Raw genomic sequence first — 25893 nt, forward strand, 5'->3', positions numbered from 1 at the left:
AAGAATTTTTGAACTTGAGAATGTAAGAATGTAAGGGCATCTTATTATAAAGTGAGAATATGGACTCTTTGGGAGATATACTAAAATGAAGCATATTTGGGATAGGATATTACATCAACAGATAATTATTATTCTATTCCATTTTGCCAAATGAGTATTAGTGAGTTAAATTTTGTTGTTGCCATCTCATGAGATATTTTAATACTATGCATTTGGGAATGATAATAAAGCTTTTAAAGGTATGCTTTTGTTATTACTTGAATAGTTGTTCATATATACTAACAATAAACATCCACAGAATGCATATAGACACTACATTTATTAAGGATATTTTGTCATATATGTGTATATCTAAGGGCCTTAATGAGGATATTTTGATATATGTACATGTGTCTATCTGAGAGATATATTTAGATCTGAAAATTAGAAAGTCTCTAGAAATTAACAAATATGAAGTATTGTAATTTAAATATGAAGAAACTAAGATTTCTTATAAATATTTATCTAATATATATTTAACTTATGTAAAATCTTTCATGTTATTGTCAAAATATATATGCTGTTCACATGCATATTCATACACATGCATACACACACAGGCTTTGAGAAAACACAAGAATTTAAAAATGTTTCCTTTTATTATAGGTAGAATTTTCACAAGGAATTGAACTACTAGCATAAAACATTTGAAATTCAGGAGTTCACATCATGACTCAATGGTTAACGAATTGACTAGGAACCATGAGGTTGTGGGTTCGATCCCTGGCCTTGCTCAGTGAGTTAAGGATCCAGCATTGCCTTGAGCTGTGGTGTAGGTCACAGACGTGGCTCAGATCTGTCATTGCTGTGGCTCTGGTGTAGGCTGGTAGCTACAGCTCCGATTAGACCCCTAGCCTGGGAGCCTCCATATGCCGTGGATGCGGCCCCAGAAGAGACAAAAAAAAAAAAAAATTTGAAATTCTCATGACATATTAAACAATAAAGAAATAATTACTATCAAATAATATGTAAAATTCAAGTGATTTAAATGTTACAACTTAAAATATTTACTTTAGAATTCAGATTTTTGAACTGTCTCAAGTAAATAGTATTATTAAATATTTAATAAAGAAAATCTCAAAGAATAAATCCTTTGCAAACATTGGGTGCCATTTTTCATTTGTCATATCTATAATTTCTACTTTTCATTTGTCTCAAGTATATTCTCTAAATTCAGCTAGATTCTTCCATTTTATATTTATACAAAGCAAAAATACTGTTGTGTGTGAATTTCTGGAACATAGTAGACATACATCCTTGATCAAGTTTGATTTAATGAGTTTATACTTCTTTTTTTAATATGACATTTTTTTCTCACAGTATAAATGGAATCATTGCTGATTTCTTATGTATATAAGAGTTGAATTTCTTTAGATAATTCTTGTGTTTCTTTTGTGCCCACAAAGACATCTGGATACTGATCAGAAGCGTAAAAATCCCAACTAGAAGAAAAAGGAAATAATTAATCTAATTATTACATTAGGAAAAAAAAACATATATAGCTCTTAAAATATTTCTCAAATGTTGCATAGTTCTCTTTACTCATACTTATTGACTAGCGTGATATGAATTCAATCAATATTTATTGCATGGTTGAATACACATAAAAACTACATAGAGAACAAAATAAATCTATATTTTTATATCCCACTGCCAAAAAATATTCTCCAATAGGAATTTTTAAAAATATCTGAATTTTTTGATGATGGTTTTCTATATACATATAAAATACTTTTATAAACATATACACACATATATATACATGTGTGTGACAAACTATATTAATTTTAATCCACACTTTTGTACAGTGAAATAAAGAAAGGGTGAAATGGATATAACATATATACCTTCTAATACATGCAGTTCATTGCAGTTTAACTTCCTTGTGTGTTAAAATGACCAGCATTCAAGATTATACACTCATGATCCTAGCCTTCCCTTTGCAGACATGTATGAATACTTGAAGATACAGTACATACAAGACTGTGCACATGCACAAGAGAGTTTCAAGGGAGGTGTGCTATTGTTATTGCTTTTTATAACAAAATCTTGTTGCTTAATAAATATATTTGGACTGCTTTTTTCTAGCCTGGATTAAACCACAATTATATAGAGATGCATAGTAAATAATGTTCCAATAAATTTTAATACTGCTAAAAAAATCCAAAATAAAAATAAAAGCATCGAATCCCTGTACAAACATGACTAATTTTAGTACTATAGCAATTTGTTCTCAGAAACCACTTCTTCTAAAGGTGAATTTACTTCAATTAATTATCAGTAAACCTAGGTCTTACCTGGCAATGTTTGTGTCATGACTGTGAAACTAATCCATGATCCAATCTATTAGATTAAAACATAAATTAACAAATGTCTATGGTTAATCTAGTAACTTGTTTACTTCTGGAATTAATTAGGTAATTTAAAAACTTCAAACACTTATTTTTATAAATAAAAATAAATTCCCCAAATATAATAATTTCATTGTTAAATATGATAAAGTCATTAAACAACCCCGTAAAAGAGAATAATATTCATGAACAAATGAGAGACATTGTTCCAAAAATTTTGGTTATGATAAAATCCTGAAACTTCTCAAGATATTTATATGATGATTGTAAAAGTTTGTTTTAATATAAATAAGTGTATATACAAATATACTTTATTCTGCAGAGAAAATTGTGGTTGAATATTCTATTTTCCTTTGCCTATAACTTACACTGAAATCCATATTATCTATATCTCTATCTATGCCTATATTTACAGACAAAACAAATATATTTTATCATATATAAATCTATAAGACATGTAAATACATAAACATATGCATTTAGTATATTATCAAATAAAGTTCAGTTATTTGCATACATAAATAACATACCTCATAGGTGTAGTTAGGACATGAAACCAGGAAAAACATCCATGTAAAGGGGTTATAATTTGGACTTGGAAAACAGGCATTACTTCCTTTTTGAAAGTAGAGTAAAATATCAGTGATGTCACATATTGCAAATTTGATCACATACTTATTATATAGTTCTAAATTCCTTAGAATAATATAGTTCTAAATTCCCTAGAATAACTATTTTCCACATGAAATGTCATCATATATTTGAAGAAACCTTGTTTCACAAATTACTCAGAAGAGACCCAGTTTCAAATGTTATGATCTTTTGACTCGAACAGAATCCCTATCATTTTCTGACCATGTCCACATCTATGTTTCTGTACAATTACAGAATACACCCCAATAATCAATTCTTTAAGTTTTTAAATGAAACAATATATAAACATTACTTTGTGTATTATAATAGTCACAGCAGTATTGGATACTGAGATTCATAAATGCGTTTTAACATTTGCATGCCTCTTCCTATTCTCCTCTAGTGTCAAATAATATATTTTTTGTTCAGATTATTAAATACCTCAAATCTCTCTTTCTATTAAGTGGACATCCAAAGGGAATTTTAAAAGGATGTCATTTATATCAGAAAAGTGTGAAAATCTCTCATAAGAGGATTACAGTCAATATCAGTATAGTTAATATTCAGAAATAAACATAAATTATTTCTGCTCAGTAATCAGGATTGTTATTTACAACTCTCATTATACTTAGCACATTGTCATTTGATTTTTGTTAGTTACTTTTCATCTTTTAAATTTTTTTTTAAGAAACATTTCGGATAACAAATCTATAATGATTTCTAGTTGAACTTTGAGCTGTGACATTTGTAAAAGTAAATATGAGTTATAAAATTACTGTTTATTCTCCATAGCAAAATTTAATCAGATAAGACATCAACTAATCTCTTTTAGTTATAATTCTAAAGTCATAATGAAATGTCAGTATGTTGTTTTCAAAATTGTAACTGTTGTTGAACTATCAAAGGAAAAATGTATTAGGCACTGTCCAGATTTCATGCACTGCTCCTTTCAAGATAAGGATACATATGTATGTCATTTAATAGTACGGATTCTTTTGGTGACATTTATGTAAACATCTTTGTGTAACATCCATGTATATTCATCAAAAGAAAGATAATTAAGGAATTTACCCATGTTATAGTAACTGAATTTCAGAGGCAGAAGATATTCACAAGATAATCTCGGTTAAAGCCAATTTATGACTGTTCAGTTTCTTCAGGAGGTGGAATGATTAGCATCCACAAATACACATTTCTTCTAGATGTAATTTGTAGATTAAATAACCAATGTGCCTTGTGACATAGATAGATAGATAGATAGATGCTTTCTCAAGTGTAAATAGTGGCTATTTATTGTAATTATATGTAAGTTTAGATGTTATTAATACGATACATTCACATCATATGTTGTCTCAACCTATAGTTACTATTTATAATAGAGCTTCTATTAAACAAAATCCTGAAGATTCTTTACATTGCAATTTTGTACCACCAAGGTTATTCTTCAGGCATAACGGATTTATTGCACAGCTTCAGGGATTACTGCTGGCAGAAAACTTTCAACTCTCAGCACCTGCCATGAAGAATGTGGCTCAAAGGAGCAATCTCTTCCCAGGTCTACCCCTAATCCAGTACTGGGTCAATGTGGCAAATTGATGATTCAACTCAGAACAGCACTGATTGTTCATCCCAGCTTTAGAATGCCCCCTGGTCTCATCTGAGACTCTCAGTGAAACTGTATTACTCTCAGTTTCCTACCCAAACATTTCTTTCTTTCCATCCATTAAAAAAAAAAAGAAAAGAAAGAAAAGAAAAAAATCACCCTAACCAACCTCCTGGAATGCAGATCATCTCAGTGTCTGCATCCCAGAAAACTGAACCTACAATAGTTGTCATCAGGAATGACCCCCAAGCAGATACTAAAATAGTATTTAAGAGTTGAATGACCTTCTGAAGAGCAGGCAAAGAGATTCCCATCACTGATGGCCCATGCAGAACAGAGAGATACTGATACAAGGTAGTTGTGCACGTGTAAAACTTTTCACAAGTGGTGTACTGGTATTTTATACTGGTGGAAAGAAATGCTTTATTTGGTTCAAAGGAATTAAGTGGTGATTAATATCATTGTTCTTGACAAAGTAGTTAAAACTGAAACTGACAATTGGTGGTTAAAAACCAACTGTGAAAGTGGAGGACCCCTTTGTAACATATGAAGAGGCCCTAAGCTGCAATGAGAGAAGGAGTAAACTGAAGACCAGGCTCAGGACTTAACTGCAAGAGCAGTCAAGTTCCAAAGAAAATACAACTCTAATCCAATCTAAGTCTGCTAAGAAATGTCATTGTCCGCAGACTATCTAGATATACAGATTTTCAAGAACTCCCTGGGCCTGTAGAAGTAGACTGCTCTTCCCTGATAAAAATCAGCACACCTCCATCCTTAAATGTAACACAGGAGTTACTAAGTTGCAATAAAACCCCCTCTATAATCTTCTCAGGTCCTCTCTTATCCTCTGTGTGATAGCTACAGTACAATATAACCCACCTGAGGTTATTCTGGGCTTGTTAAGGGAAAAAAAATTGTTCCCCAGCGGAGCTACAGAACCCAGCCAGCAGGAACTAGAAAATTATGGGATAACACAGTTGTGACTAGATTCTGAAGGTGACTGATAAGAAAGACAAAATTTAAAATTGGATAAGAGCTGGTTTCTGTTGTCAGATCCCCCTTCTAAATTAGAGGATATAATATCTCACTAAGATGAAACAAATACAGTAAAATGCCCCTGAAAGAAAGAACAAAGCAATATCCTTCAGTAAGTGAGGCAAAAATATTATAATTCCATTGGCAAGCAGGGAAAGAAGGTGTTAAATGGTTTAGAAAAATGGAGATCTTGGAGTTCCCGTCATGGCTCAGCAGTTAACGAACCCAACTAGTATTTATGATGATGCGGGTTCGATCCTTGGCCTTGCTGAGTGGGTTAAGATCTGGCGTTGCCATGAGCTGTGGTGTAGGTCGAAGATGTGGCTTGGATCCTTCATTGCTATGGCTGTGGTGTAGGCCAGTGGCTACAGCTCTGATTGGACACCTAGCCTGGGAACCTCCATATGCTACAGGTGCAGCCCTAAAAATACAAAAAGACCAAAAAAAGAAAAAGAAAAATGGAGATCGTTGAGTAAACAGTCTATGTAAGGCCAAAAAGGAAGGTCCCTTTCCATGGGAGAAAAAGGTTCCCCCCATATTTCATATTCCCATCTTCTTTCCCATGTTCTATGCCTTCTTTCAAAAGCTATAAGGAATGTGTTATTGACAAAGGGCACACTATCATTAAGAGCAGTATTAGCTCTCTGCAGTTCCAGGTTCAATGTAAGTGATGGCATCTTAGCACTGGGACAACTAGAAGCAATTTGGATAAAAAAGATTCTTTCCCTTTCCCAAATCAAGGCCATTTCTAGTTGCAGCACTTGTCATAAGCCAAAGTGAGTGGTAAGTTTAGAAGAAGATTCATCCACAGAAAGCTAGGGCTGGTTAAGAGCACAGTGTTCCTAGAGGCTAGAACTGATGGATACCTCAAAATTCTATTTCCAAATTTAGATTAAAAAAAAATGAGAGATTATTAGTCCAGAGACATGGGACAGCTGGTTTAATATAAAATTCCCTATTTCTTTCCCAGTTTTTTGACTTGAACCAGTTGCAAGGCATGAAACTCATTGAGAGAACAGTCAGGGACCCTAGGGAGAAAGACTCTGCAGCATGGAAATAACTGTACATGTATAAGGAGGCCCACAATTACTCATTTAAAGAACTTCACTAAATGATCTATGGTCATCTGTTCAGGGAACTGTATACTAATGAGAATAGACTATGCCTACATTTTAAGCACTCACTATAGCATAGTGAGTCCATTACTCCATATGCGTAATTTCCTCAGACAGCAAGTAACTGGAATATAGATACTCTGTGGTTTGCCAACCTCCTCCATTTATTTACTGGCCTTTGGTGCAAGATCTGTCGCCATAGGGAAAATGAAGTAGAAGCCTCTGAAAGTATACCCATTCTTCTGTACATATAAAACAATCTGCATCCCAAGAGTGAGATTAGTGCTGTATTTCAGATCTAAAGTATGCTTCTATGATATTTTCTATTGTAGTGGCATCTAATTCACTTTTCTAGGAGGGTGACAGTGGAGTACTGCAAACTTGATCAAATTTTGTCCATCATTGCAACTGATTACCAGATATGATATCTTTGCTAAAGCAGATTCATCCAGCCTGGGGTCTATGGATATAGCCACTGATTGACAAGTGTATTTTTTCATTTCTATTGGAAAGGTGGATCAGAATAGTTTGCTTTTCTTTAAAACGGGCAATAAGGAGTTCCCATCGTGCCTCAGTGGTTATCGAGGAACCATGAGGTTTCGGGTTCGATCCCTGGCCTTGCTCAGTGGGTTAAAGATACAGCATTGCAATGAGCTGTGGTGTAGGTCATAGATGTGGCTCAGATCCCGCGTTGCTGTGGCTCTGGCATAGGCCGGCGGCTACAGCTCTGATTAGACCCCTAGCCTGGGAACCTCCACATGCTGTGGGAGCGGCCCAAGAAATGGCAAAAAGACATAAATAAATAAAATAAAATGGGCAATAACATAGTTTCAATTTTTTTCTATTACTATTTTAATACTCCTACTCTTTTCCATAAAATAGTTGAAGAAAACCCAGACTGGTTAGACATCTCACTGAAAAATTTCTGTATCAATAGCATTATGCTATTCATATCGAATGAGTAAGAAATGACCAGTGTTTCTTGGCAGATCCTGTGAAGATCCCTATGGTCCACAGCAGAGGGAGTTGCTAATCAATTCAAAGATTTAGAGTCCAAATGATTGTGGGACATCCTCTCCAAAACAGAGAAAATGTATTGAAATTTGTAACTCCCATCATTAAGAAGGAAGCAGAATACCTTGTAGGCATATTCCAGTTTGGGAGGCACCATATTACACACCAGGAAAGTCTCTCCCTTATTTTATTTTATTTTATTTTATTTTTTTTTTGGTCACACCCATGGCATATGGAGGTTCCCAGGCTAGGGGTCAAATGGGAGCTGCTGCAGCTGCTGGCCTACACCACAATCACAGCAACTCAGGGTATGAGCTGAGTCTATGACCTATACCAAAACTCACAGCAACACCAGATCCTTAACCCACTAAGCAATGCCAGGGATGGAACCTGCATCCTCATAGATCCTAGTCAGGTTCGTTAACCACTGAGCCATGAAGAGAACTCCCGGAATCTCCTTTGAACTGTACACTATGCACACAAAAAACTATAAAAGTATAGTAGGGCTCAAGGCAGAAAATTGCAGCAGGTTCAAATTTTAGTGAAGGACTCCTTTTGATCAGAGAGTCTCTACATGTTAAATTTATGAATGATGAGAAGAGTCAATGTGTGGAGATTATGGCTAACCCCAGTGGAATAATTACAATTCTGAACCTAGGCAATCTAGAGAAGGCCATGACTTTGTAGTGAAGACTTATATCTCTTTGACAAAATAGTTCTGGAATGCCACTGAGTCCTGGTGAAGATGAAGACTCTACTCTAGGGTCATCAAGTGACCATGTTGTCCTGAGCATTGAAATCTGAGTTCTGTTAGAGTTACCACATCATAACTTTGGGTGAGACTAATAAATCTCCATTGTAAGATGAAAGCGGTATATTCAGAGTGATACAAAAATAGGCGGAAAGATAAGCATTGCCAGGTATTCCAGACAACCGTTTCATCCACCACTTTTGAACCAATGTATCTCCTTTAACTTACATGCATGGCAACTTTAGGTATCACTTTGGGCCTCCTGAAAAAGGAGGGAGATTTTGAGCTTAGTTCATGGATGAGTTGGCTGTTATGTGGGACTAGGCCAAAAATGCAGAGCAGCTACAGAATAGTCACATTTAAGGGTCACCCTAAAAGGCAGTAGTAAGGGGTAAATCCTCCCAATGGGCAGAGTGTCTGGAGTTGGACAAGATGCATCCAAGCTACAATATGCATAGACTAACAGGCAGGGTCAAATAGACAAACAAGTTAGGATTGGAAGTATGTCCATGAATATGAGTGGGTAAGAAGGATGAAGATCTTTGTATCACATGTGAATACCTAAAATGGAGCTTATACGATGGAAAAGACAATTTAAAACAGGTGGAAAAGTTGGTGTAGCAAGTCAGTGTTGGCTAGATTCTGTAATGGACTACTACTCATTGCTAACATGGGTGCATGAGCGGAGTATGGCGGCAGGGATGAAAGCTATCCTTGAGCTCAGTAGCATGGGCTCCCACTTACCAGGGCAGTTATAACTACTGCTACTGCCAAGTGTCCAGACTTCTACCAATAAAGAACAACAGTGAGACCATAGTATGGCACCACTCCTCATAGAGACTAACTAGTAACCTGATGGCAAGGTGATTTACAGAGCCCCTACTGTTTTGAACGATACAGCAATTCATATTTGCAGGAAATGACATATACTCTGTGAATGGTTTTTCCTTTCCTTTCTATAGGTCCTGAGTCAATCCTATTATCTAAGGATTTATACAAAATTTGATCAATTAACACATATCCTCCACGATATACTGTTATTTTAAGGAATCCATTTTTCAAAAAGGAGGTACAGAAATGGGTCCATAACCAAAGGAAAAATCTTAAATATAGCATCATCAATAAGTTGCCAACCTTGGAGTTCCCGTCGTGGCTCAGTGGTTAACAAATCCAACTAGGAACCATGAAGTTGCGGGTTCGATCCTTGGCCTTGCTCAGAGGGTTAAGGACCTGGCGTTGCTGTGGCTCTGGAGTAGGCTGGTGGCTACAGCTTCAGTTGGACCCCTAGCCTGGGAATGGCCCTAGAGAAGGCAAAAAAAAAAAAAAAAAAAAAAGTGCCAACCAGATGGATTGAGGAAAGGTCTGTTGAAGGCACAGTTGAAGTGCTGACATAGAGGCAAAGTACACCTTTAAATCAACTAAAACCCTCAGTTTACAGTCAAACAAGAATCAATCTGCTGTGTCCAGTGACAGAAAATCCACCATTTGGAAACAAGGATCTTAAAGCCTGAAGACCCCAGTGTCATGGGGACTGAATCACTACTCTTGGTGGGGTGATTGAGTCTAATGATGAAAAGGAGGTATACCTGCTGTTATACAGTGGAGTAAGGACAGTATGATTTGCCTCGAGTACTTAGACATCTCTGATACTCTGTCAATCCATGGACAAGGACCACATGGAGACAGAATCCTAGACCCTCAAGATGAGGGTCCATATCATGCTTCAGATAATCTCTGAGATGTTAAATGTGCCAGGTGAAGATGAAGGACCTAGAAGTTTGTGGAAAGGAAGATGGTGCAAATCAGTTGTTAGACCAAGACCCTGTGCAGAACTGAAGTCTGTTTAATTTCCCACTACTGTCTCTTTTAAACTTGCTGGTAGCAGAAAACTGTCAACGATAATTCCCCTTGAAAAAACAGTCTTGACAAAAGAGAGTTGCCTTATCCTAGAGCGTTTCCCCATTTGCAGGGAGCCACAAATCCCTCTACCTTTCCTTTTTAGTCATTCCAATTTAGGTCAACTCAGAAAGGTTATCCAAGCTTCAGATAACCCTGTGGAAGAGACTGAGGCCACCCTTGAGACAGCATCACAGCTCAGTTTCCTACTTGGCACAATTCTTCCTTTTTCCCCAATCCTTTGTAAAATGCTTTTAAAATACTTGTTCTACATCACATTGTATTTCCTGAGGAACATTTTCATGACAGCTTGCTCACACAATCAATATTAAATGGTCCCCCATCTGTAATTCATGCCTAAAGCATATCTAAGATATGGATATTACTACAAACTACAATTAATATGTAAGTGAGGAAATAAAACTCCAAGAGCAACAGAAACTCCTTTAGACTTGACTCAGGAATTGATCATTAATAAGGATTTTACGTAGGGAAAAAAGAATGCAGTATGTATAGATATCCACAATTCATACAGAGAAGTGAAATGAAATTATTTGAAAGTAGTGAGTCTGGAAGTTTTTATCTTAGAAGGGACTGCTTCCACAAGAGGAGACAATGCTTAGAGGATTCAAAGGGAAGGTAAAGAAGGAAATCTTTCTGGGAATTAAGGGCTTTAGAAAACAAAAGAGTATATAGAGAATTAAAAGACACAATGCAACACCCCGGGCCTTCTAGAGCACACTTATTCTTTAGAGACTTGACTTCGTCACCCCATCTGTAAAAATATTTGTTATTTCTCTTCAAGGACAGGCCACACACTTAAAATGAATATAAAGTGATTGACATCCACATAGAGCTTCTATGTGAATAAAATAGAAAACCAGTGTTTTTTTCCAAACGATAAGATAACCCCCCAAAAAGAAAACAGAGAAAAATTTTAATGAACAAACAGAGGGAAGCATTTGCAGATAACAAAGATTATAGCCATTAATAAATCTCAGAACTCAAAATAGGTATGGAAAAAAACAGGAAGAAAATTTTTAAAAAGAGTAGATTGTTCTCAAGAATTAAATTATAGAAAAAGAAAAAATCATCTTAATATTATGGGACATATTTCAGTTTGCCTAGGGGTGGACGTTCAGTAGAATGGGGGTATTTAGTACATGAACAAAAGCATTCAACAAAAAAAGCTAAAAATGGAAAGTAATAGGTATATAAGATGAAGGCATATATAACATGCATGTAATATAACCGCACTATCTCTTCAGAGTCCACAGTGTAACAAACTGAATTTTAGATTATAATGCAGGAAAACATTCTAGAACTAAAAAAAAGACATGAGTAAACCTACTAGAAGATTACATCATATTTCTGGGAAATTGATCTGGAATTATCAACTCTAAAACACATCCTATAAAATTCCCTTCAAAATGAATAGACTATAGTGATAAAGAAGTCTTCTAAGCCTAGATGCAAAAGACCACACCAATTAGCTAAGGAGAGAAGCTAAGATTGGCTTCTGACTTGACAAAACTAGGTAAAGCATGGACTAAACACACACACACACACACACACAGAGTCTTTCTCACATAACATTTGCAAAGTTTGACTTTGAAAACATGGAGATTTAAAATTTTCATTTTCAGATAATGACAGCATATTCCAGATAGATGAAGAAACCTGAGCAAAATCCCATTGTTAGAGAGTCAGAGTTAAGACTAAATTTGTGATATTCATAACTTTGGCAATGTTAGTATTTTTGTAAGATTGTTTTGTATCCTGCTTCTATGCTTGAAAAAGATCAAGACTATCAGGAGTTTTTATTTGAACTTCATATAGTCCCAAAGAGAATTCAGTAGATCTATAAATTTGGATCATATAAAAATGAATGGCATTCAACTTCTTAATAAAATATAGGGTTTACTTCAATACAAATGCAAACAACAAATCACAGCAGTGTTTGTATTATTTGTTAATTTTTTAGCAAGATAAAGTACAGATATTTTTAAATGATATTATAGATGTTTTAGATATCCATATGTATAATTTATGGCCATCAACTCAAAAAGTTAAGTAGTTATCAGCATGTTATGTAGTATAATAAAAAATACTATGTATCATTATTATATTTCAGTTCACAAATATTCTAATATAATAAATTTCCTTTTAATTTTAGTTATTTTATTATATGAAAAATATTCTGTAAAGTATTTCATGTGTTTCCCCAGCATGCTAGAAATATGTGAGAAAAGAAAATGTTAAGAAATTTGAACGGATATTAAAAAAAAAAACTTGAAGAGACAAAAACACTTTTATATTTACAACTATATTCATAAAGCATGAAGTCCAAAGTTGACCATTGCTATTTGAAATTACAGTTAAATTATATACAGTATACAATGAGCCATTCTGAATCCATACCTATTATTGACCCCGAATGAGAGCACTGATTTTCCAAAAATATCTTTAATTATATAGACACTAACATTTTCAACTTCTTTTTGCTAACTACTAAATTCAAAATATTATCTCAGGCATTGCTACTGTCACACCATTGAATTTATCAAAGAAAATTCACTTTTATTAGAAAAAATTTAAGTAGTCATTTGAAATATTTTGGGATTGTAACAGTTATTGTGCAAAAGTTATTGGGTCACTTTGCTGTAAAACAGAAATTGAAGAAACGTTGCAAATCAACTATACCCTAATAAAAGTAGAAAGTTAAGCTAGAAAGTAGAGATGAGAAATTTGGATATTCAACAATGAATTTCATATTTCTTTACTTACTAATAATCTGTTTTTTCATATATTTATGAAAGAGGGAGAGAGAGGGCTTCTCTATGAATGCTCACTTCATTTTAGAGAAGCCGTTATTAGGAAATATAATTTAGCTCAAATATTTTGAAAACTGAGACACAAAAAGGCAAGAATTGGGGAATAATAATCTTAAATTTTTCCAACCATTGGTTTAAAAAATAATAATTAACATAATTCATTCTAGAGAAGATAAAAGATAAAGTTACTGACCTGTGTGATTGGGATGAGCCAACATTACATTGATGAAATGATTTCCAGCTTCACAAATCTGCAAAATAGTTCAAACCTCTTAGCGTGATATTCTTGGACTTCCTTAAAAAGTATATATATATATACATATACACACACACACGTATACATATACATATATACATGTACAGATATCCATGTAATATATTAATTCTAAAGATCTAAAAATATGTTTCTCTAATTGTAAGAAGAAATTCTGTATTATAACAGTGACAGAAGCTTTTATGGACATATATATAGAATCATAGGAATGAGTCACATTGAGATAGAGGTTTTGAAGATATCATTGACCCCTTTTGACAACTATGTTCAAACTGCCTTGTTAATCATGTCTTGTTGATTATCTGCTTTGTATTGATGTAATAAGTAAAATTTCACAGCATGAAGAAACATGACTGAAGATAGATTTGGCATAGATTTAAATATCCAAGTTTACTAACACAGTAGTGACCCTTCTACTGCAGGGATAGTAGTGTGGTTCCCAGCTGGCTTCAGTCAATTTAGAAAACCTATTTTAGTAGCACTGCCCCATAAAGTCACTTGTTGCTTGTTGGACACCTCACCCCTTGATCATGTATATTCCACTAGATGTTCCTGTTTAGAAGATTTATAGATCAATAAATGAAGAATAAAAAATTTTGCAAGCATAACATTCTATTAGCAAAAAATTGCTGGATGCACCAGTTTACATTCCCATCAAGAGAGCAGTAGTATTCCCTTTGCGCCACACTGTCTCCAGCATTTGTTATTTGTAGGTTTGTTAATGATGGCCATTCTGACTGGTGTGAGGTGGTACCTCATTGCAGTTTTTTTTTTTTTTTTAATAATGATTTTTATTTTTTTCCATTACAGCTGATTTACAGTGTTCTCAATTTTCTACTGTACAGCAAGGTGACCCAGTCACACATACATGTATATATTCTTTTTTCTCACATTATTATGTTCCATCATAAGTGATTAGATACAGTTCCCAGTGCTATACAGCAGGTTCTCATTGCTTGTCTATTCCAAAGGCAATAGTTTGCATCTATAAACCCCAAATTCTAGTTTTGATTTGCATTTCTCTAATAAATAGTGAAGTTGAACATCTCTTCATGTGCTCATTGGGCGTCCATGTGTCTTTTTTTCTAGAAATGTCTATTCAAGTCTTCTGTCCATTTTTAGTTGAGTTGATTTTGTTTGTTTTGTTTTTATTGATCTGCATGAACTGTTTGTATATTTTGGAAATTAAGCCCTTGTCAGTAACATCATCTGCAAAGATTTTCTCTCATTCGGTGGGTTTTTTTTTTTTTTTCATTTTTTATGGTTTCTTTGGCTGTGCAGAAGCTTATGAATTTGATTAGCTCCCATTTGTTTATTTTTGCTTATGTTTCTCTTGCCTTTAGAGACTAACCTAAGGAAACATTGCTGTGATTTATGTCAGAGAATATTTTCCCTATGTTCTCTTCTAGGAGTTTCATGAATTCATGTTTTATAGTTAAATCTTGAAGCCATTTGAGTTTGTTTTTGTGTATGGTCTGAGGGGGTGTTTTAACTTCATTTACACACAGCTCTCTGGCTCTCCTAATACTACTTGCTGAAAAGACTGTCTTTTCTCCATTGTATATTCTTGCCTCCTTTGTCAAAGATTAATTGACTGTAGTTGTTTGGGTTTATTTCTGGGCTCTCTATTCTGTTCCATGGATCTATATGTCTATTTTTGTGCCAGCCCCACACTGTTTTGATTACTCAGTCTCATTTACAGTCTGGGAGAATTATATTAGCAAGCCCTTTTAGTTTGTCATCACAATTTACAATTTTAACAGGGTCACAGTGGAACTTCTATATCTTGAAATGTGGAATTAAGGTTACTACATTTACCTACTATGTCTGTACAGGATATAAAATCTATGCTACTATTAATTAGTATTCGTGTAATTTGACATCTTGGCCCCTACAAGCCAGCAACCGTGATAAAAATTTTTATTTGCCTATTTCTTATTATTATTTGATAAATGTTCTCCAATAGGTAGTGTGTAAAATAGCATTGACTAATAAAGACTTGTATGAGGAGTAGGCACTAGTAGCTTAATAAAAAGGACAGAGTTACTATACAGAGAACATCAGACTTGGTATAACACAGGTGTGCAATAAATATATCAAAATAAATAAATTACAGGATTGCTGCCTATAAAAAATATCCACACATGGAAATTTGATATATTTACAACATGTTAGCTTAAAAATTCTAAATAAACTGATTTGTGTCATTCATTCATTCAAGCAAATGGTGAGGTCCTACTACGTACAACACTAGGTGCTAGAAGATAAAAGCGTAAACTTCTCCTCTCACTGCCAACACAGTAGTGGCTATTATTAGGTTAATATATATGTATGCATATATGTATTCATTAGTTATATATGTAATATCTGTATATATATGAATATGCGTGTGTGCATACTCACACACACACAGATTCATATGAGATCTTTTTACAAAGTGTGGTGTATAGATTGGCCTTGAATGAAATGGCAGGATATAATTGTTCAAATTTCACAAAAAATTAGTATCTGTACATGAACCGTGGGACTTTATCAACATATCAAGGACAGGAATTGTGGGAGTTAATATATCAAGGGTAGGAATGAAGGAAAACATGAATAACAATGAAAGCATGTAGGGAGTTCATATTGTGGCTCAGCAGGTTAGGAACATAACTAGTATCCATGAGAACGCAAGTTTGATCCCTCGCCTTGCTCATTGGGTTAAACATCCAGAGTTGCCATGTGTTGTGGTGTAGGCTGCAGACTTGGCTTGAATCCAGCCTTACTGTGGCTGTGGCATATGGCTGCCAGGTACAGCTCTGATTCAACTTGTAGTCTGGAAACTTCCATATGCTGCAGGTGTGGCCATAAAAAAACAAAAACAAAACAAAAAACAAAACAAACAAACAAAACAAACAAACAAAAAAACATGGAATTCTATGTGTATAGAGGTAAATATATATATAATAACATAATTAATCTATTTTAGAAGTAATAAAGAATTTGTTATTACTCATGTTTGTATCAGATTCAGACAATGCTTGTATGTAATTAAATAGAATGGTATAAAGAACTGGACTGAGAACAATTAACAGAGAGCCCTGTTTCATTCACAAAAGTAGACTTTTTTTTTCATCCAGAATTACTGAATAATTACGCCAAAGTGTTTGTTGAATGACCATTATGTAGACTTGTAAAACTTTTAGTTCTTAGATGTTCATAATTTGGTAAATGTTCAGATAATAGGAAAAATTACTGACTTTTTAATTTTCTTCAAAAGTTACTTTATTTTAAATAATTAAAATCATCTTTTATAGATGAGAAGAACATTTTGATTAAAAGATTTAGAGAGCTAATGATGTGATTATGGGAAGTCATTTGATTTATTTCATTTAATATCATTTTATATATATGATGTAAAAATAGGTCATATTTTCTACATGACAAATCCTCAAATACAATCTGCTTGAATTCTTAATAATGCCACAACTAGAGCATGAATAGCAATATTATACATACCAGAAAATTGATAGCAGATACCGTAATTTGCTTGTTTCCAAATGCTAGAAAGCAGAAAAAGATGTTATGTGAACACTCATTTTTTGAAATGGCATAATATAGACATAATTCATGCAAGGGTTATTGAATACCACAACACTCTAATCAGACATACTATGTGGATATATGATTGACTTTTTGGCATGATACTTTTGTAATCTAAAAAGATGACGAGTCCCTTCCACGTGTACTTTTCTTCCAGTATTCTAATAATATTTAGACTACAAATGAATCTCTTTTTAATTTGTATTATTAAACTTTTTGTAAGCAGACTTTATCTTTTTGTCGCCTTAAAAGCAGGTTCATCTGACCTAGTATGTAATATGCTCAAAAATATCTCTTCTTTTTGAATGTTCAACAATAAAAAGAAAAATGCCAAAAATAGTAATTTTTAATTTTTGCATCAGGTTTTGCAACAGGCAATAGTTTTATCTTTTTGCATCATAGAAACTAATATATGGAGCAAGTATTGTTGTTCTCACCTTATAGTAAAGAGATAAAACTTGCCAAATCATATAATGAGTAATGGACAAAATCAAGTTTGAAACAGGGGTGTAAATTCACCTTGTTTATGTTGGAAGTTGGAATAAACAAAAATAATGAAAAAATAATTATCTTATAAGCTCGTTATCTTATTCACAGTTGCATTTCTTCTAGTTTTATGTATGTGTACATGCAAATTGTATTTATTTATTTATAAAAGCACACCTACAAATAAAAATTAATTTAATACTGCATTTTGAATATTGTAGTGGACTATTACTCAGACATAAAAAGAATCAAATCCCAATTGCACCAGCATGGATGGACCTAGAGATTGTCATATTAAGTGAGGTTAGATAGTGAAAGACAAACATCCTATGACATCACTTATATGTGTAATCTAAAAAAAAAGGATGCAAATGAACTTATTTGCAGAATAGAAACAGACTTACAAACTTTAACACATGAAAAAAAATTAGACTTTTAAAAATGAATATTGGAATTTTTACATAAGAATATATTTAAAGTCTTTTCCAATATTATTAAACATTCTTGCCAAAGCTCTGATAGAAACTGCATCATAGTATACAATGTGGCTAGCTCTTAAAACATTAAATATTATCCATTTGCTACATGTTTAAGGTCACCTTGATTTTATGTATAATAGAAAACAGTGCTTCAAACATCTTTCTGTATTAATGTTCCACTGAAGTTCTGTTTTCATGGGCGAGAAACTTAAAAGTATTATTTAGTTAAAAGTTATAAATATTTATGTATGAATATATGTATAAATTACATACATAAGGCATATACATGTATTAGAAGTTTTGTTTTTATAAAGTGCATATCCATAATTATAAAATAAAATATATTGATGGAGAAATTTGGCAAAGAGATAAGAGTGTTAAAGGAAATAAAATGCATTTAAAGTCCCATCATCCATGGAAAATCAGTTAATATTCAGATTTTTCCCTTTGAAAACATACATATATGTTAGGAAATTTTTAAATAATATTTGATAGAATAATTTTGTGATCATGTATTCCCTTATACACATTTTGCCATGTATTGAAAGATTCTTCTCTAGCTAAATCATAGTATTTAGGTGATATTCATCCCTATATACAATAATTTTTTGAATTTGTACCTACTACTAGACTAAACTTTACTAAGTCAACACTGGTTTTTAGAAATTTATAAGGCAGACTATGTGTTTGTGAAATTAATTATAAACAAAGCCAAATGCAACCCTATGTTAATAGAAATTAGTTTCTGACAAGGAAACAAATATTCATCACATGCTAACCAATGGAAGTTTGCAACTTTAATAACTGTTACTAGGAAGGCTCTATGACATATTTAATATAAGAGCTCAAAAGAAGGATTTATTGTGATCAGGGAGGACTTTGAGTATATAACTGCACTTTTATCTAAAGAGATGAATAGAAAATAATACAGAGAAAAAAGGAGTTCAGAACATTTTGTGTATCAGGGCTGTGAAGAGATGACTTGTTTTCATTTTTAGTTAATGTGATAAAAATATAGTGGGTCATGATTATAATTTTAAATGTTTTTATATTTATTTCAAAAAACCAAAGTTATAAATAATATACAATATTTCTAGAAGAAATAGCAACTGTTAAAACTTTTTATAGTATTTTGGTAATTTGGGTATTTCACATTTAAACAGACAAAAAAGTAGCTCATTTTTCCTTGACTGTTTTTGATACTGAAACATTTATGTATTAAGTTTTCTGAACATATGCATTCTGGTTTGCGGTTAATGAAATATTCCTGCCATTGGGCAGTTCAATTATGATAATATATTTTTCTTATTTATTTTAAATATTGCTCAAGAAGTATGAAAAATGACTTCCCTAGTAGTATGTGTGTTGGAAATACATATCAATAACTTGTTTTTCATTTAAGTTAGTTTATGTGTTTAAAGTGCAGATGCTATTTACTTTATGCAGCAAAGTCTGTTGAGAATAGAGCTATAAAAACTGTGAAACTTAGTACTAAGAATACAGAAACAGGCAGAAAAAAATCAGTTGACATAAAGGGCAAAGAACAGTGGTGTAAGTTATGACAGCATAAAAAGAACACAAAATTAATAACCATGTATAATTAAAAATATCCTGAACTAAAGTTTTAAGCATGTAAATTGAAGAGTATATACCAAGTGATAGCACAGAGAAATACGAAAGGAATTAGACACATAAAATGTAACCACTGTTCTTTTTTCTTATTCTAATTCTGAGGGTAAGATAAAGGAAGATTGTATCCTAAGCATTCAGGTTTTAAAGAATATTTCAAGGGGAACAAGGTAAAAACTGGCTCAATTATTCTATAACTCCAAGAACCTGAATTTAGTACAGCACACAATTTGAGTACAATGTTTTAATATAAGGGAATTTCTAACGTTTAATTAGTATGTTTGTTTCACTCCCCTTAAATAAGATTACCCAATAAGATTATAACTACTTTGCCAAAAAAGTTTTAATATGTGCCATTTTCCTTTTTTGTCATTTTGTCATAGTCTTTTCTGTAATGTTAATATTTTCACTTATAGATTCAATAGTTATTTAGGAGTAGGTTTTTAAGCATTTAGTTTTAAAAATTTTGTTTAAAAATTTTTTACTTATCTGTTTTCAGGTTTATTTCATCTCATCTAAAGATAGTGTATTTTGTACTATTTCTACTTTGGATGGACATCATTGAATTTTTATGATCCAATATATAATCCATAAAATGTTTAGTCTATAGGTTATGATCAATAAATTATAAAAGGAGAGAAATCAACCTTTAAAAATCCTAGGCAAAGATAATGAATGCAAGGAAAGACCTTTGCATTGCATCACTGTGGAAAAGAAAAGTGAAAATCTAAGGAAAAAATTAAATCTAATAAATGTTGTAATCATATGACAAATTAGATCTATTGATCCCATTTATTTTTGCCTCAAGTGTGGGCTAATAATCCTAGGCCCCTACCATTATTGCTATAAATGGATTGGTGCCCCCTAACATTTAGTTGTTGAAGCCATCACCTTCAATATTGTAGTATTTTGAGATGGAGCTTTGGGTGTAATTAAGTTTAGATGAGGTCATGAGGATAGGGTCCTTGGGATGGGATTTAGTGTCCTTGTGAAAAGAGATCCCAGAGAGCTTGTTCCCCACTCTCTCCACCATGTGGGTACACAGTGAAGTGGGAGCTACCAGCAAGTCAGGAAGAGAGTCTGCACCGGGAGACTCAATCTGGCAGAAACTTGATGGTGGACTTACCAGCCTCCACAACTGTGAGAGAGAAATTACTCTTTTTTTTTCTCTCTCTCTCTCTTTTTTTTTTTTCTTCTCTCTCTTTTTTTTTTTTTTTTTGCTTTTTCTAGGGCTGCTCCTGTGGCACATGGAGGTTCCCAGGCTAGGAGTCTAATTGGATTATAGCCACCAGCCTATGCCACAGACACAGCAATGCCAGATCTGAGCTACGTCTGCAACCTACACCATAGCTCATGGCAACACCAGATCCTTAACCCACTGAGCAAGGCCAGAGATTGAACCTGCAACCTCATTGTTCCTAGTCAGATTCGTTAACCAGTGCACCACGATGGGAACTCTGAGAAATTACTCTTGTTTAAGCCATTCAGTCTGTGGTATTTTGTTATACCAGCCAAGGCTGACCAAAACCATTAGCAATTTAAGAAACAGAAGCTTCTCCTGCCTAGACCATAAGTCAAAGTCAAGTTGATGTCACTTTTCCTTTTTCTCCATAAAGATGTCTATCTAGAATATATCTGTCTGGCTGACTGGGGGTTGGCTAGGCTTTTGCTCAGATTACAGATTTCTGTGTCTAAACTACAGGGTCTGTTCCAGTTATTTGTTGGTTGTGAGGGAACTGAATAACAGATGTGCAGTTACTAATGGTCGTCAAATGTCACTGACTATGATGTGCATCTGTTATTTACAGAGTGATATGTGGACTGAAAAGCTACCTGCAAAGTTTATACTTTATGAAACTACAATTAGCATATGGTAACAGAAATTTGATGTATGGTGCTGAGGGCTGGTATTATTTAGCTAAACCATAAAAACTGAAATCCATGCATATCAGAGTAATGCAAAACATGGAATTTCTATGCATGATATTCACTTAAGTTGGAATTGGTATTTTACTCTTCTACACATTTTCATGGAATTTGATTCCTGCTTATATCATATGCATTTAAGAGTCTTGAACACAGTCAAATTAATATTTGAGGCCTTTATTTTCTTAACATATATTGGGGAATATTAACTCTTACACAATTATATTGTTTCTAATTACAAAAGAACTAGCTTTTTTATAGTTCTTGACAAATAATGTATGTTATAAATATTTTTTGCATATTAACACAGTCAACTTATATTATTTTGTATCAGATATATGAATGCGGCATTTTTCAGAGGTTCCTCTTCTTAAACATGTCATGGATCTAAAATATCTATTAAATATTTTTTCTGTTAATATTCTAAAGTTAGCAAGTACATCTTATGATAAAATACTTTGAAAAATGAGTTTTGTGAGATCAAGGAATTTTCTCCTTCAATATTCATAGTTAATTTGTTAGTATTTAGAAGAGTTAAAATTCTGAACATTGCAATCATATACTGTGATTGCTGAACTAGATTTGCTTATCTTGGTTATGACCTTGAATAATGTAATTCTCTATGTCTGTACTTCAAGCAAATAGATTACTAATATCTTTAAAGTTTACATTATTTTATAAAATTTAAAATAAAACTTGAATATGTCACAGCCATTTATTTCAAACTTACAAACTAGAAATAGACCACAAAAAATAGCTGTCAATTATATATAAAACCTAAACACATAACATTAGGGCTCTGCTGTGTGTACCTTGAGGCTTCAGTAAAAGCTGAAGAGAGAAAACTCCACAGAAGTTAAAAGAAATGGAATTCTCTGATTGGGGCCAGTACTTACCCCCCAAGATTAGGAACTGAAGATTTAGTATTGGTATAGTGTGCATTTCCCTGAATTGCTTCATCTGAGTCAAGGGCCAACATATTTAATAAACTTGTAACTAGGAAATAATAGGTCCCATGAAAAAAATGCCTTTCTTCCTTCTTTTTGAGTTACATTTAAAAGAGTAATTCTTTATTAAAAAATCCTGATAGTTGATTTCACATGATTATGTGAGGATATAAACTGTTTATATTTCATCTTTACTCTTTCATTTTTTTATCGTTTATTTGGGGGTTTATATTCAACACGTTTTAAGCTAGAATTTCTCTGGAGAGAAAATAAATCAAAATACATTAGTAAACTTTGGTCTTTTAGGCCTACATAAAAATGTAATGTACATGAAAGCAATTTACAATTGACACATTTTCATTAGTTGCTAATTCCTTTATGTGTACCATATGTTCCTCATTTCTATATAGTTTAGAACAGAGTTTTGAAGTTGACAGTTTTAGTATGGGGTTAGTTAAGAAGAAATTCTACATACATGGTGGTGTATACCGTGGGTGATTAATGTAGTAGGCAATCCAAGAAGTGAATCCCCAATAAAAGGCACAACTCTACAAATAAAACAAGATCAAAGTTAGAGAATATATATATGTGTATATATGTGTGTGTGTGTATACATATATATATATATATCACCACACATCATTTGAAGCCAAACTATAATGTACATGCCATACTGCAGCATTTTTATAAAAGAAAAAATTTATAAATTTTCTAAGATAAAAAAATGGAGTACTTCTTCACCCAGTAAAATAGTACTTTAAAAGCACCTACTTGATATCATTGAGAAAAACACATTTTTTGCTCAACCCTTATTAATATAAATGAGGATATGAGTATTTAGGATATAGAGAAATGTAACAATGTGTTTAAGAAGATTTTTCAAGAACAGTTTTTGTCTATCAAGTAATAAACATAAGTGAAATAATAAAAATAATAATCTATTACATAAGATTTACCAATAGCCATTATCCAACAGTAAATGAATAAAAGAATGAATTATCTAATCATTAGTAATAATGTTTCTTGACTGATTACAAAGGGAAATGGACTGTTTTTAGATGTGCTTGGCTATATTGCTGATATTGTACTAACATGATAAATTTTAAAATTATTTAGCAAGTCTAAATAATTTTTTAACATTTCTAAGAGTTCTTGAGTTTACTCTGTCAGTACAATGATAGCAATAGAATATCTGCCTCATTGAGACTTTTAGAAAACAGATATTTGCCCAAAACCCAGGATGATTTTAGTTAGGATATAATTCTTTTGGAAACTAAATTTTAAATTGGAAAATAAAATAAATTTTAACTTGAATTATACCATATTATCTAATGTATATTTCCATTTCGATGTTCCAGAAAATTTCCCATTTTCTTCAGAGTTGTTTATCAAGATAAATAATGTTTGATGCTTAGTAACACTTGTATTGATCATTTTTTGGAAGAGCAAAAGACAGTCATTACACTGATGACAGTCATAAATATAGGGTGTAACATTATCACTTTAATCACACAAATGTATAATTATGAGAGGGTTTATTTATGAGGTCTTCCTCTTCAAGTGGCACTTACTCTGAATTCAGTGCTAAAAGTATTTCCAAGATTAAAGGCAACTAAAAGTACGCAGTTTGAAACATAAGGTCATGGCATATCTTGCATGTAATGTTACTGGTTAAAGTCAGCTCGAATGACCTAGATCACTCAAGAAATGATATTTCAAGAGCAGAATGTTTAAGATATGCTGATAAAACCAAGTAGACAAATCTATACTTGAGACATATTAAATGATTTTACAGATGATCTAATACATAAAACTTCCCTATAATAAAAATTATAAAACATATCAGCTCCCACCTTTATCAAATTTTTCAAGGGTGTATGACCTGCAGAAACCTTGTGAACAAATAATGTTTCCAAAAGATATCGGAGATAATGTATACAATGGCAGAAGCAGGCCAAGCTAGAAAGAAAATAAGATATAAACATTAAATTTCTTTCCAGAAATCTGACTTACGCTATGCATAAGATGTTTCACTTTTTAAATTTTTGTATTGTTTTCATTTACTACAGCATTGTATGTATCAGGAAATATTGTTGAAACAAAATATTTCAATATCTTTATTCTAGAAATGTTCTAAATTTATTTAATAATAAAAGGACTGTTACAACATTTTCTATACATTTGCTTCTGATGAAACACAAGTTATTTTATAATACCATAGACTGTATGTTCACATCTGTGCAAGAAATATATATAAATAATTGTAAATGTGCTCATATCAAAATGCCTCAGTATCGAAGCAGAAAATTTACAACTTTTTAAAGTATCCAAAACCTACTTACAATGCATTTGACATTTAATAATATGCAAAATAACTTTGTCATTGTCTGGTTGCCCTTTAACAAGTACCATAGATTGGAAAGTTTCATTTCCTATGGAGTCAATGTAGCTTTTGTTTTGTTTAGTTTGTTTGATGTTGGTTTTCCTAACATATTGCAATGCATTGTATGTCTCTTTTTGTGCTTGTTTTTGTTGCTGTTATTCTAACTTATCACCTCTTCTTGTTATTTATATATGTTTAATTTTAAAAGTAAATGTCAAATGTGGTTTACAGTAGTATATCTTCTTATTTATACTTAAAATACATTTCCATTAAAATATGCACTTATTTTATTATAAATTAGGCTGTAAGATTTCAAAAGCTATCATTACTAATCAAGAAAATCAATATGAATCAAAGATTGCATACTCAAACTAAAAAAGGTTGAGCATAAAAATCAACATGCCATTTGCAGTACATAAAAAGAAACATTGAGTCTACACTGAGTTTATATTAACCACAAAGAATTAATGATTTCTGGCATTAATAATAGTGAGTTTAGGGAAAACAAACAAAACAAACCAACCTGGCTAAACATCAGGGAATTTATTATTAATCTATAAAAATATAATCATATACCTATTATAGGAGAGACAGGTCCTATGTGTGAATGTGTATATCTATGAACAGTAAGCAAATTCTTAGAGAGAGAACAAAGTGTAGATATTTGGTGACAGAGCTTTTTAGATGGTAAGACAAGCAGAAGCAAAGGTCCTAAAATAGGAGGTTGCCTTATGGGTTCAAATGATTGATAAGGGAATTGATATCTCTCCTCACTTGTTTCTTCTTTTGTAGAAGTATTTATATAAGCACCAGAGTAATAATGTTTCCCATTTTGTAAGAAGCTAGAAAAATTACCTTATGCCCAGAAATGTAGCAGAACGTTGAATGGGAAATTTTAGTTTAAGCTGTGATT

At 32.7% G+C, this 25893-nt stretch overlaps 1 protein-coding gene across 2 annotated transcripts in view; it reads right to left on the reverse strand.

Annotated features, from left to right (window-relative positions):
- Positions 620-25893, reverse strand: part of TECRL (trans-2,3-enoyl-CoA reductase like) — a 103633-nt gene continuing 78359 nt past the window's right edge. For both annotated transcript variants that reach the window (XM_021101381.1, XM_021101380.1), the window contains 7 exons: positions 24451-24556; positions 23073-23145; positions 17047-17090; positions 13465-13522; positions 2921-3006; positions 2337-2382; positions 620-1481 (listed from right to left, as the gene is read on the reverse strand). In XM_021101381.1, coding sequence (XP_020957040.1) covers positions 1354-1481; positions 2337-2382; positions 2921-3006; positions 13465-13522; positions 17047-17090; positions 23073-23145; positions 24451-24556 — 541 coding nt within the window. In that variant the 3' untranslated portion in view covers positions 620-1353. The remainder of the gene's footprint in view (positions 1482-2336; positions 2383-2920; positions 3007-13464; positions 13523-17046; positions 17091-23072; positions 23146-24450; positions 24557-25893) is intronic.

Source organism: Sus scrofa, chromosome 8 (genome assembly GCF_000003025.6).
Source record: "Sus scrofa isolate TJ Tabasco breed Duroc chromosome 8, Sscrofa11.1, whole genome shotgun sequence".
NCBI lineage: Eukaryota > Metazoa > Chordata > Mammalia > Artiodactyla > Suidae > Sus > Sus scrofa.